Source organism: Boleophthalmus pectinirostris, unplaced genomic scaffold (assembly GCF_026225935.1).
Source record: "Boleophthalmus pectinirostris isolate CB_2022bp ecotype Guang Dong unplaced genomic scaffold, ASM2622593v1 HiC_scaffold_4, whole genome shotgun sequence".
NCBI classification, from domain to species: Eukaryota; Metazoa; Chordata; class Actinopteri; order Gobiiformes; family Gobiidae; genus Boleophthalmus; species Boleophthalmus pectinirostris.
The window spans coordinates 10,824,257-10,839,315 of NW_026571353.1; the positions used below are offsets into that span (position 1 = coordinate 10,824,257).

At 36.1% G+C, this 15,059-nt stretch overlaps 1 protein-coding gene across 1 annotated transcript; it reads right to left on the reverse strand.

The window, feature by feature from the left end:
• Positions 1–752: 752 nt before the first annotated feature.
• Positions 753–8,052, reverse strand: si:ch211-12e13.1 (uncharacterized). The gene is made up of 5 exons (XM_055161343.1): positions 7,730–8,052; positions 4,939–5,102; positions 3,402–3,644; positions 2,522–2,701; positions 753–1,521 (listed from the first exon to the last, which is right to left on the reverse strand). Exons 1-5 carry the CDS (start codon positions 7,960–7,962, stop codon positions 1,319–1,321), a joined length of 1,023 nt encoding a protein of 340 aa, XP_055017318.1. The 5' UTR covers positions 7,963–8,052; the 3' UTR covers positions 753–1,318.
• Between the last annotated feature and the right edge of the window lie 7,007 nt (positions 8,053–15,059).

Consider the following 15,059-nt stretch of genomic DNA (forward strand, 5'->3'; position numbering starts at 1 on the left):
TCTTCCAACAGGATTATTATTATAAGTAATTTTTTTTTTTTCTTTTTGCAGTCTCAACACAAAAGGAGGAGGCTGAACAAGAAAAGGAAGAGGCTGAACCTCTTGATCCTAAACCAGAGTGATGTGAGCCGTTTGAGAGATGAGCTCTTGTAATGATCCTAATGATTTTATGAACAGCATTTGGTTTGATTTTAAGATCTTTTCTAGTTTTACTGTAGTTTGTTTGACAAGAGTAAAACTTTAGCGTGAACACTGAATCATATCATCGACTTTGAAATAAGCCTTTAAGATGCACTCCTTAAATCACAAGTTTTTTTCTAGTTGAATCTGCATTGAAGAGTTGTCATGTCATGTCTTTCATTCTGTGTGTTCTGAAAAACTATTTGAACAAGCTTTATGTTAGTAAGTATAGCTAATAATCAGATTAATCTCCATTTATATAAAAAAAAAAATACAGGATAGTGAGCTTCCAGGAGTAACAAATGATAGAAAAAAAAAAAAAAAAAAATCAGAAATTGTAATATAATATGAAAAGACAGACTTACTGCTCAAATTGATTCAGAAATAAATAAAGAATGTTTGGAAAATAAATAAATACATGATCATGTTTTGGGCCATATTTATATCTCTGGTAGTGCCGGGAAATACATTTGTCATTCATCACTTCTCGATCAATATAATCAATGGTTCTGTTTAATTTAATTGTAAATATGCCACAGTACATGAAGTTGTATTTTTTGCTACAAAAGTTAATTCTGTTATTTCCTTAAATCCACGTTCCAGTTGTGTAAATAGATTGGTTTGGGCTTTGATATAGAGGTGGGGTATTTATAATATATTTTTAAGCTGTGGGGTTGTTTTTAATTTGCTTTAAGAAATACTTTGACTAATGTGATCTCTTTTTCTTTGCTGTAAATAAAAATCTATCAAAATAAGTTGAAATTGTATTTTTCTACATTTTAGCATGTGTTGTGATGAGGTGGTGCAGCCAGACTAAAGTGGAAGGTTAATGGTTCAATTTTTGTTAACATCTGGCAAGGCACAACATCTACATTAATGTCCTAAATGTCTGACAGACTAAGTGTCTCAAAAAGCATTATTACTACTTAAACTATTATTACTACTACATACAAAATCATCCAACTGCCTGGTCTACATTCTGTTGTAAAGTTTTATCAAAGTGTGTGGTTCTGGTTGGCCAGGTAACAAAATTTACACCAACAAAACTCACCTTTTGTTCCCATAAAAAGTTGCATTATCAAAATAGCTTAAGGTATATCACAAAAGAAAGGTTTAGTAAATTAGTAATATGTTTTAATTAAGTACATTGGTTAAAATGTGTCCTTCCACAAGAGGTCTTATTGCTTCCATGGTTTGTCACATTAAAGCAAACTTTCTGAGAGACTTGACTTTCAGTTTCATTCAAGTCACAAAACCAGACTTGGACTTTGCCTGGGACTTTTCCAGTATCTTCTGTGAACTGTGCAGTGACGCTGGCCGGAGCTGAGACCACTTTAACCCCTGAAACACAAAAATAATTAATGTTTTCTCTTTCTCTAACTAAGATTTGCTAAATCTCAAAAGCACGACCAATCTGAGTAAACAAAATATATATCTGTTCGTATATCAATTTTTACTATTGAAGTCAGCATCAGAGTCAACTTTGTGAACAGATTAAAGCCTTGTTTTGATTTATTTTTATGACATGACCACTATATAGGCAGAAAACCAATCACTAGTGTGGCCAATATGTATTCATGCTTTGCTCTTTTAAGACAAATCTACAAAAACAATGTCTTGTCGAATCTAAAAAATACATACTTTTGGTTTCGTTTTTTTAATATTTTAATCCAGGTCATTCATCTTGTCAGTAAAGCTGCTGTAGTATAGCTCTTTGGCGGCCTCTAGAGGAGATACTGAGAACTGCAGTTTTGTCAAGTTTTAAAGGTCCCATATTATGCCATTTTCTAATATGTTATAATGTTGTTTCCTCATCAAAAACACACCTAATTTTGTGTTTTGTTTCATTCACACACACATTTAGACGGAGTTCTTCTCTCAAACAAAAATCTCTGAAACAAGAAGTGCTCCACTGTGTTTTTAAAGTCCCTACACCTTCACTAGAATAATTTGAACAGTTTTAGCCCTGGAATTGCCAATCTCTACAGAACAAAAGATGAAACGTAGCTATTAACTTGAAAACTACCGCTTCATGACATCACAAGGTGGAACAGAGCATTTTGAGCTTTGGAGATGTAGACAGACTAATAAGGTGGAAGTAAAGTTACCTAAACATGACGCACTCCAGGTATGTTTTGAGGTATGAGCTGACATTATAACATGGTTAAAAGTCAGTTTTGTGTAATATAGGACCTTTAATCATTACACATTTTTTTCAGTAACAATGTAGGCTGTATTAAATTATGCTTCATCATTGTATTTTCATTGTTTATGCTACATTTTACTTGATTCACATTTACATTTACTTAAAAAATATTCATTTTTAGTGTTTCTTGCCCACCTCGATGCTTCTCAATTTCAGCCAAGCAGACCGACAGCATCCAAAGTCGCGGCGTTATCAGCGCGTTTAATCCACAAAGAGCAGAGACGACCCGCCATAGAGAGAAGTCACAGGAGGAGCAAGGCATCATGGGAAATCTGGGCAATGAGAGTGTAACTTGCTTTGGATCCAAATGTACATCTGTGGAAAATGGAACACGTGTGTTAACTTAACCCGCAAAATGTATTTATTTAAAGTACAGATTTAATGTTTTACTAATTATTTCTTGGTTTGGTGGGATTATTTATTTATTTATTTTATGCATTTATTTTGGGCAAGTAAAGATTTACATTTATATACAATGGAACATATAACATAAGTGAAATCATAATAGAAATGAAAATAACAACAACAAAAAATTAACTATTAACTATATTTCTATTTTGCCCAAAAAAGAGTGAGAAGAAGAAAATTTATTTAATCCCACCCCTTGGATTGAACCTGTGGTAATTATTTTTCAAAGTTTTACATGAGTGAAGTGACAGTTTGTGGAAAAAAGTTAAGAAGAAAAGTACAAAAACACAGGAAGTAGCACTGAATACTGAATTTTCTGGCTGTTAAAACTTTCATTTAAGTTTGTGACATTTATTGTTTTAAGTCTGGTCGTAAATAGTGAAATTTAGAGAAGTTTTGTCCCTAGTTAACATTATAGTTGGCAAGTAACAGTTATAGAAGTATCTGCTGCTGGACTAAAACCAGTAAGTTAAATAATAAACTTCACTATTAAAAATATATATAAGCAAAGTAATTATGTTAACCATGTTTTAGTAAAAAGAGTACTCTAACCTGTCATATCTACATTAACTATTAGCATTAAGAGACTAGAATAAATCAAACCCACCCTCACTTCCGCTCACAGATACAGCTGTAGTGTCTCCATGTGTCTTGTTCTTGGACAGTAGAGTCAGGACGCTCTCCCAGACCAGGGACTGCTCTCGGGACATAGCAGAGAGACTGATGTCCACCTCCTCCCCTCCACTCACAGCTCTGTAGACCAAAACTGAGGCCCGCACCCGAAATGGTCCCTTCTTTAACTCGTCGACGGGCTGTAGAGTTCGTAAAGACTGGCGTACCCGGATAAGACCTGCAACAAAATGGATGATATTGTAGAACTATGCTTACTTCATTGTCTGAATTTCACAAAAACAGAAATACTGTGATCTTGGTGAATCATGATACACCCACAATTTATAAAAGTATTTTTTGGAGGATGGCTGTTTTTCATTTTGGGCGTCTATGAGTGAACTGTAACTTAGCATTTCTGATTAAGTATTACATTTACAGTTTTATAGTTACAAATTGACTTCTTTGCCATTGTTCTAATATAATGATAATGTAACTTTCTATCTGTTGGAGTACATTGATCACCCCCAAGTCCACAAGTAGAAACTGAACAAGTAAGATGTGAGCAATTAAAATGATCATTGCTAAGGTTAGAAGGTGATAGTACTCGAGACTGGTCTTGGTCTTGAGATCGGCCTTGAGACAGCTTTTTTACAGTCTTAGTTTCGTTTCAGCCTCGAGCACATTTTGACTCAGTCTTGTCTTGGTCTTGATGGAGCTTGGTCTTGGTCTTGTCTCGGACTTGAGGTCTGACACTCAACAAGTGCGATTGTATTTCATGATGGCCAGTAAATGTGCAGAGGCTGCTCAATATCACTGCAAAACCAGTAAGATAATGTAAGTGTAAATGTTAGGAACTTGAAAAAAGCCACTTGATTCACTTTGAAGCAGTTTTCTGTAAAGTGGGATTAAAGAAGGGGTTCTCAAACTGTAGGTCAGGGTCCAAAATGGGGCGCAGAGTGTTTAAGTGCAGTACAGTTTGCTTGGCTTATTTTATGCCTAAATGAACATTAATCAGATCAATTGGAGATAGATGTATAAAAACATTGATATAAATGTGCCAAAACAACAGCAAAATACAAATACATGTAGGAAATGACAAACATGGTCTTGTTTTGGTCTTGATGGGCCATGGTCTCCGCCTTGTCTCGGTCTCTGCCTTTAAAAGTCTTGGTCTTGTCTCGGTCTTGTCCTCGTTTTGGGACCCTGTGGTCTCGGACTCGGTCTTGGTCTTGATTAGTTCAGTCTTGACTACAACACTGTTAGAAGGTAGCTTGTTGGAAAACCATTAGCTCTTTTTCTTTTTAAATAATTTAAGCGAAATAAAAATCAAATTAGAGAAAAGATCAATCATGTTACTAGTAATTAGTAAATAGTAGTAGTTGCAGTAGCACCAATTCCACTAGGCTGTAGATCTTAATGTCTCTATGGCTATGTACCTGTATCCCCACAATTCTTTGCAGTTTGACAATGCTTTCCCAAACAACATTGAGCCCGATATGTTTAAGATAAGAGATCATTACAGATCATTTTACCTGCAGGGCTGAGTTTGAAGTTTTTGTCAGTCAGGATCATCAGCAGCAGTTTGAAGCACATGGTCTCAGGGAAACACAGAGGAATGTCTCTGTATTCAGTGTCGGGATAGTCCCAGCCATAGCCAGCCACAGAGCAGAACCTCCTCAACAAGTGCATGTCCAGCCTAAAAAAACATCATGGGCTTTAGAAACACACCCAGAGATCTAAAGGACATGAAACCCAGAACAAATCACGACTAAACCAGGAAAAGCATCTAATGAACCAGTGTTGTCTACATATGTCACAATAAAACATTTTGAAGTGTGATATATTGTTGAAGTCAGTATAGTTGATAAATAATAATATTAGACTTAGACAAACTTTATTCATCCACAAGGGAAATTATTTAGACACAGTAGCTCACACATCACAATAATATAATAACAAAGAGCAAAAATATAAATGCTAAAATAAATTCTAAATAAGTAGCAAAAAAAAGACAGGTGTCAAATAAGACATAATTATATAAATGTAAATGTACAAGTAAAAATAAAACAGAAAGATAAGTAATAAAATGTAAAAAACAAACCATAAAACAGAATTATCCCCCAAAATCTATTGTAAATATACAATTGTTAAAAGATAAAAAAACGTGAGATTTAAGTAGCTCATAATTCAACCCTCTACAATCCAATCTTATAGACTTATTATCAACTACTACAAAGAAAAATTACCCAAGATAAACAGTGACCCCCCAAAAATATTCTTCCATCTATTATGTATTTCCATTTAAGTCGATATAATAATTATTGTCACCCAATTCTCGAAATGGACACTGCACTGAAGATGCTCCTTTTTTAGTAATAAAAAGTAGCCTCCTATACAGGATAATAATACTTTCTTTATCTTAGCATGATGTCTTCTATCCATTCTGATAAAGTTCAAAATCATACTAAAACTGTTCAGGAAAGCTCAGTATTTGCAGTATCAATACTTGCTCAAATGAGTAAACTCTTGAATGATCTGTTCATAGGAGGATAAGTTTTGCAACAGACTATCAGCTCTCTTTTGGGTGCTGCAGAGGAGTCCAGTGGATGGCTCTGAATTAAGAGAAGGAATGGTAATTGGGTCTGTAAACAGCAGTAGAAGAGCTAAGGGAGGTCCTACTTAGACTTAGACTTAGACAAACTTTATTGATCCACAAGGGAAATTATTCAGGTCCTGCCCGTGAGCGCTCTGGAGGTGTTGTGGGTTAAGAATTGAAATTGTACTATGTAGTCCTTTTGTCAGAGCTATTTTCTTTTAGTAATGATACTTTTTACAACCCTATAATCAGTGTTGGGAAGGTTACTTTTAAAATGTATTCCCCTACAGATTACAGATTACATACACCAAAATGTAGTTTGTAACGTAATCCATTAAATTACTTACAGTGAGTAACGTAATCTGAATACTTTGGATTACTTGATTTGCTGTAAAGTAGCAAAGACGAGGAAATCTTAACGTAAGATGTTTTATCTGCTCAAAGAAAATAAAAAGCCCAGTCTTTCCTTAACCGTATTAAAAATATTATTGATAAAAGAGGAGGAGACACGGTCCACGCAGCATGATTTAGTCCTGTTAAATCCTGTTTTAGACCTGGTTTAGACCTGGTATTCGTCCTGGTTTAGACCTGGTTTAGACCGGGTTTTAATCCTGGTTTAGTTCTGGTTTAGTCCTGGTTTAGACCTGGTTCTAGTCCTGGTTTTAGTCCTGGTTTTAGTCCTGGTTTTAGTCCTGGTTTAGTTCTGGTTCTAGTCCTGGTTCTAGTCCTGGTTTAGTCCTGGTTTAGATCTAGTTTAGACCTGGTTTTAGACCTGGTTTAGACCTGGTTTGACCTGGTTTTAGACCTTGTTTAGACCTGTTTTAGACCTGGTTTTAGACCTGGTTTTAGACCTGGTTTTAGACCTGGTTTAGACCTGGTTTAGTGTCCGGCAAAAAGAGAAAAGGGGGATTTAGCCCAAAATGTAAAAACAGGAAAATACCGCTGTGTAATCCACTTACTTCAACAAAGTAACTGTAATCCAATTATCACTCACTGAAACAGTAACTGTAACCGAATACAGTTACTAATAAATTGTACTCTGATTACATAACTCCGGTACATGTAATCTGTTACTCCCCAACACTGTCTATATAATAAACTGTTAAGTTTCCATTTGTGTGGATTATGTGGCTGGAGTTGGTCCAGCAGGGGTCTAAGAATGGAAATTAGTTTTGGCTACAGTCCTGCATACTTATAAGTACATGTGTTTTCTTTTGCATTATCTTGTCTTTGAATATGCATTCTCCTTTAATAAATAAATACAAATACAATACTATTACGCTCCACCTATCATGTGTTGTTGTTGTTGTTGTCATACTACAATATTCCTCCTCATTATCACAGGTATTTTATTGATTACTTAATAGTGGGAATGGCCATATAATTTTGGTTTTAAAGTGGGATAAAGATGCACTACGTAGCTTTTCTGATGGAGATTACCACTTACATTACACATTATGGCATTAAACTCGTCTACCTCCATGGGGACAAGTGGCACCACCAGGCCAAGTTTAGAGGTCACAAGGTCTGATCTGAGGAGGATGCATGTGGTTTAAGTGGATAATTAAATAAAGAGAGAAGAGTTTAAAATGTCATACTGCGGAACATTCCAGACAAAGCAGTAACATATCCATGAAGACAAGCAACCTCCACAAGAAAATAGAGCATCTTTATAATTAAAAAATAAAATCCAAAATACTGAAAGGCGTGAGGATTTGGATACTCACCTGCAGTCGTGCACAGTGTACTCCAGTGACGTCTCCTGCGTGCGTGAGCCCACTGTGCCACTCAAACACCGGGCCAAATATCGGATCAAAAGGTAAACTAAACTCGGTTGTCTGTTACTATGAAGCTCTTTTGTTTTTAATAAACAATACGAAGAGTAAATCTTGGCATACAGTAAGTAGAGCGTGCACACGGAGAGCGAAGCAACCACGTGACTCTGCGTGTTCCCCATCATTACACAAATTATAATTAAGAGTTATTATAACGCAAATACAGAGTGAAAACTAAAACAGCACGCCCAAGTTTGTAAACACTTTTTCTTCAGATTGCTTATGACTCCAAAGCGCACTACTGCCTCCTTGTGGTTAATAAACTGTTGAGAGATGAGGACATGCGTGGAGATAAGTGTTAAAAGTGACTATTTCAGCACAACTATGTGTTTCAAGATAGCCAAATGAGCACAGTAAGTAGATTTTAAAAAAAATATTTTCATAGACATAGAATAGGTACGTCGCTATATTTAATATAAACTGTCAACAACTGTCAAAATGTTTGTGATCCATCGTCAAAACCTTCAGCTCAGGCTCCTCTGCCTCTCTCCAGCCGAAGGGGACGTAGCCATGGATCTATTAAAATAACGTAAGAAATAATAATAATAATAATAATAATAATAATAATAATAATAATAATAATAATAATAATAATAATAGCATAGACGTACATATATAATCAACTAATAATATATTATGTAATATAATAATAATAATAATAATAATAATAATAATAATAATAATAATAATAATAATAATAATAATAATAGAGGAGCGCGTATTTCACAGTTCAACTTTTTATTATTTGACTACATGTCGTTCTTGAATCATATATTCACTTAACATAATGCGTGCATACGTCATACGTCACACATCACCTCAAGGAAGCTGAACCAATCAAACCATTAGAAAATAACATTAATAAGAGCGTTATTTTACAATTGTATTCAACATAAACATCAAAATCAACCCTACACCTCACAATATATGAAATTTAAATTAGACAAAAATAAAAGCACACAAAACTCGCGGGCTGATATCCACGAGGGGGCTAATTACTCAGTTGGCTTCAGATTTCCTTTTTCACATACTAAATAAAAAAAAAAAAAAAAACGAACAAATGTTTACATTAAGAATCCTATTACAGTTTTATCTGATTTATTCTGATCTTACTGGAGATCTTCATGTGTCTGCAGCCAGACCCTCTTGCTGCAGTGCGCTGATGTCAGGGTGCGCAGTTTCGGATGGAACTTTTTATTATACTTTATTCCACATGTGTTTGACCACCAGGTGGCGCAAAGTAAAATACAAAGAGAAACACTAAATTAAATACATATAAATAATTGGGACCGTTACAGGGGAGTTTGTGCAGGGTGGAGAAGAGCTGAAGTAGAACATCACCAGGTGACCTTATGGATCTATTAAAACAGGACCTACCTATGCTATGTTTTACCAAGGCCCTTTCATGCTATTTATGAAGCTATATGGGGTTCTGTTTGTGCCAAAAATGAGGTGGTGGACTTTTCAAAGGTTAAATGTATGGCGTTGTGAATATCCACTTTTTGTGTTTATGTCAATACCTTTTAAATCAATTAATACTCCATACTATATAGCTATGTCACAGCTGTTGTCACAGTTTTGTCTCATATATATGTAGAGGTCACACCACATATAGCAGCAATTGTAGGCCTATACTGTATTTTCCCTCAAATTAAAGGGGAGCTCTATTTAAAGGGGTTTGATAATTTTCCAAATATTGGTCATCTCAGCATTGTATATACTATAAAATTTTCAAACACTATCTTGCCTTTTTTTTTTTTAAATCTATTACCAGAAAACGTTTCCAAAATATTCATGATCACGAAATAGTTGAGGTGGCCAGAAGAGGGCAGCAGAGGGTCAAAGGGTTACGCCCTAACAAAGCAGCGTTATAGTTCTTGTAGAATAGAGGATATGACAAATAAATATAATTATAATTGATGAATGTATATATTTTTTTCAAATGAATTAATGTCTACAATTTTTTTTCTTTTTTCAGAAAGTTTGCAGTTGAAGACTCACCCAGTAGTTGGTGATTTGGACAGTGGAGCAGCAATGACTACTGCCAGATATTCACAAGGTTAACTCCCTTTCAGATATTGTACACTTTTCTCATTGTAGATTTTACAGTAACTCAATTTTACTTGCAAAAAGTGTAAATGGAAAAGGGTCTGTTGCCTGTGTTGTCTATAAATTGGTTCTAAATCCACACTGAAAGCTTAAAAGGGACATGTCCTTTAAACCATGTTATAACAGTGTTCCCTCAGAATGTCAATAGCTTTTAAATCAATTAATACTCCATACTATGCGGTATTACATTATTTTTATCCAGCAATGTACCAAAATGGATAGTAGTCATAATTTGTGGTTATTAGTTAAAGTTATCATTTAATAAAAATACATATATAGGGATTTTTTTTTACAGTCTCAGCCAGGTATTACATAACTTTCCATCTCCATAGAATGCACCACCATAAACGTAATAAGATGAGGCGCTAAACAGTATCATTTGGTATGTGATCCAATAGATAACTTTCTTTAAACAATGCTATTTTTATACAACTTTCTTTGAATCCAGCTTGCTAGTGTCATCATCCATCTGTATGTATTCTAGGCAGCTCTCTTGGCAGCAGATGGCGCTCTTACCTCAGCTTTGCACTGCTGTAAATCCACGGTGGGCCTGCTCTGGGGGTTGACAGAAGTCTTATGTTATAAATACTTAATGCTTTACCACTGTAGAAGCAGCGCCAACCAAATACAACAGCTCAATAGTGTCCGCTGCTCTTGTGGTGTTGGCTTTCTGTACGTGATTAATGTGATCTATAAGGCTGCGGCAACAACACTGTCTGACAGGGAAATGACACTTATGGGCTCTATACATCACCAATAGTAGCAAAAATAATGTTTCACTTTTTTATTTTACAAAAGCTTTCCATTAGAGGCAGCAATAAAGTTTTCTTATTTTTCTATAGACCTGTATGAAATTGTAGGTATATACATTGCTAGAGGCCCAGATGTTCCCATATGTGAGTAGCCTACAAAATGTAAGTATAAAGGCATCCCTTTAACTTCTTGGGTTCTTCTTTAAAGACAGTAGAGTAAAGTGTATTTACCTTGTTGACATGTTTCGGCTGCTAGCTGCAAGCCATCTTCAGAAAGTTAAAGTAAATAAGAAGATTAAATGAACATCTTTGGTTTAACACTGAAGAACCCAAGATGTTAAAGTACATAAGAAGACAAAATGAACATCTTTGGTGTGATATACATCCCTGTTAAGAAATTTTTGCATAGGCTATTAGGAGTCATTGCACCAGATCATTTTATATTACAAGCCTTTTATGAATATGTTTTATGTATGAATATGTAACATTTCTAGTGGGAGGGTCTTTCACCTGATTGCCTCCATGGAAAATATTGTTATTGCTTTGTCTAGAATGTTCCACAGTATAAATTAAAGGGACAGTCCGGAAATTTTAGGTATAGGGCCTCATTTCCTAGTTGGCCAAAGTGTTGGAGACGTGTGGAGACACTTTTTAAAATATTCGTTCTTGTATTTGCAGAGTTCGCTGGTGCTAGGCTAGTGCATGTCAATGGCCATAGTTATCCTGCCACTAAAAACAGTCTTACCCACTCCACAAAACACCTGAAGAAAATCTATTATTACACCAGACTGTCGATGTGCATATCTGTGTTTGATAAAGAATAATGTTTGAAATAAAACTAACCTTACATCGCATGAATCGTCGCATGTTGAGGAACTATTTTCTCACATATAGTCCACCACTGCCAACCTTTCTATCAGGAAGTACAAATCGCTGCTGCTGCTCAGACATAAATTCTTCAAATGCAAGGTTGGTTTTACTTCTAAAATTATTCTATGAACACAGACATTCACATTGACAGTCTGGTGTAATAATAGTTTTGCTTCGGGTGCTTTGTGGAGTGGGTAAGACTGTTTTTAGTGACAGGCTAACTATGACCATTGAAATGCACTAGCCTAGCACCAACGACCTCTGTAAATACAAGGACTGGATGGAATATTTTAAAAAGTGTCTCCACACGTCTCCAACACTTTGGCTCACTAGGAAATGAGGCCGTATGTCCAAAATTCCGAACTGTCCCTTTACAGGTTACAGCACTATGCTACATTACAATCCAGATCCGTGGAGAGTCGCCCCTACTCACAGAAGGAATTATTGTGTTTTTGAGCAATAGAAACACCCGTAATGAATAAATGATAGATGGATATGTTAATGTCATACCATGGAACATTCCAAGGAAAGCAATAACATCTCCATGGAGACAAGCAGGTAACGGACCCTTCACCGGGACAGCTGAGCCTTTAAGTTCAACTGCAGTTCATTATAATACACGAGTTATAGGGTGGAACTATTTAGTTGTAAAATATCAACACCACTTTTTACTTCATGGCTTTACTTGGTGACTACTTACTGCTTTAATTCTGTAGGCAAAATATTACCTTTTGTAATATTACACATATTTTCCTCCAGTATCTCCCCTTTTCATGTGCACACGCCCACTGTTCTTTATATGACTGCAGTGCTCCTGACTTTAGCGTTTGTGGGGGCATCTTACCCTTGGTGCAGTGTGCATCAGGCTTGGACACTCAGCATTATCCACACGCGCTACGCTAGTGTCATGCGGTACACCCCTACCCTTATCCGGCTCAGTTACACACATACACATACGCACACATAATTGTTCGCAAACGGGCCGGGTCAGACACATTTTTGGCTGAGTCTTGGCTGCTCCTCTCCAGAACTGCGGGGGTGTGGGACATCTGCAATGCAGGAGTCTAAATATAGCGCAGGAATAAGAGGGGGACCGGGGGAGACAGAGAGGGTAGGATGGATGAGAGAGGACGAGAAAGACAAATGATAAACCAAATCTTCATATGAATAACATGTACTGCAATATAAGAGTATTTACCTACAGCAGGCTGGTGAATAGACATATTACAGTAAAACACTTTTCTTAGCAAGTTTTGTCCCATGTTATATGTATGTAGAGGTCACACTACATATAGCAGAAATTGTAGGCCTTTATTTTCCCTCAGATTAAAGGGGAGCTCTATTTAAAGAGGTCTGATCATTTTCAAAATTTTGGTCACCCCAACATTGCATATACTATCAACTTTTAAAACACTATTTTTCCTTTTTTATCTATTACCAGAAAACATTTACAAGATATTCGTGATCAGTAAATAGTTGAGGAGACCAGAAGAGGGCAGCAGAGGGTCATGGGGTTACGGTCTAACAAAGCGGCTTTGTAAATCTTGTATCATAGAGGATATGACAATAAATACAGTTATAATTTATGAATGTGTATATTTCTTTAAATGAATTAATGTCTACAACTTTTTCTTGTTGCTGAAGACTCACCCAACAGTTGTGGATTTGGACAGTGGAGCACCAATGACTACTGACAGATACTCAAAAGGTTAACGCCCTTTCAAATATTCTTCACTTTTCTCATTGTAAGTTTTGCAGTAACTCAATTTTACCTGCAAAAAGTGTAAATGGAAAAGGGTCCATGCCTGTGTTGTCTTATAAATCCATACTGGAAGCATAAACGGGACATGTTCTGTAAACTTGTCCTCTTTAAACCATGTTATAACAGTGTTCCCTCATCATTACTTTATTATGAGTTATACTTTGGTTGATTCCTGCATGTTTGAATAATCCTGCATTTGAGGCTTGCTTGAGTGCTGTGCTCATTTCTCTTGTCACCTACCCCCTAACTCCGCCCACAACTCTTTTCCTAAATGTGAAATTGTCATATTCTTATAATAAAACTGAAATGAAAATCTGCTGTTGTTAGGGTAAAGTGCAGCTTTGATTTCTGCTACAGGAAGTCAATGGACCAGTTTCTATTAAGCCATTTTAGAATAATATTGCATCTTATTATTAACAAAATGTAAAATGATGACCTACATGTTTAATTTAATACTAAATACCCAATGTTATCTCTCAGACAGTAATCTTTATGTTTTTGTAGTTAAAAAGCTGAATATTTTGTGGTGGTAAAAAGTTGGGGAAAATATGCATAACAACTGAATGCACTAAATCAAAAATAAGAAAAGATGCTGCAAGCCACGAGTTCACTCTGAATGTCGGCACCTCTTTGGTTTTAAATATGACACGACCGCTAACAGTGGATTAGCATCCTCTGGTTTCATCCAATTAAAACAGGGAGAATTTCATTACGCCCTCTAAGCAACAACAGAGACGGGGGGCTGTTAAAAGCTGAGATTGAGTAGTTATTGCTTTATCTCTGACCGTCTCGTGGGGAGGCTCAATTATGTATGCGCTTCCACCACAACAACGCAATGTGCTGACAGTGGAGCTCAGCACTATCCGAGCCAAGGACGCATGGTGTGTGCTGCACAGGCCAAAGGCTGCAGAGGGGGGGATTGATCGCGCACTGAATTTTCAATAAATCTGGCCCCCCTGACACCTGGGACGTCCAACAGCACAGCACAAGGCTCAGGTCCAGGCATAAGTCTAACATGTCGAAGGAAGACGAAAAAGCATCCATCACTGAGGCTGCTGCACTCTGAGCTGCACCCACAGACAGCACGACAGATGAATATGTATGTGTATTGTTATTGGGTGTGGCATAATACTACAACGGAGGGTTTCAGATGACATCACCACAGTCTATTGATACTTTGCAGTGGATGTCGTCAACATTCCTTTGGGGTGCAAAGCTAACTGTAAGCACTACTAACTGTAAGAACTACTCTGTTAGACGTTCTGTTGCTCACATTAGACTTTAATCTGATCTTTATTTTAAAACAGTCTGGACAGAAAGAGCTGACTTGGTTGAAGTACAACAGATGAGATGATTTGTGCTCTTCACAAAGTCTCTCACATATAAAATTACTGTTACAAGCTAGCCAGCAGTTTTTCAGTTAGTCACTCTCATGTTTTTCATTTTTATTATTGTTTGAGCAAGGTACATTACAAACATAAGGATATGTACATGTACATGTTTGGGATCATGTCTGGTGCTCAAAAGGAGCAGGTTGAAGTTTTAAAAACTTATTGTGTCTAACCCTAAATGTTTTACCTTTACACATGACACATACATACATACATACATACATACATACATACATACATACATACATGCTTGCATACATACATACATATGCATAAACACATATATACATGCAAGCACAAATATATTTACATTTGTGGTCATACAAACTAATAATAAT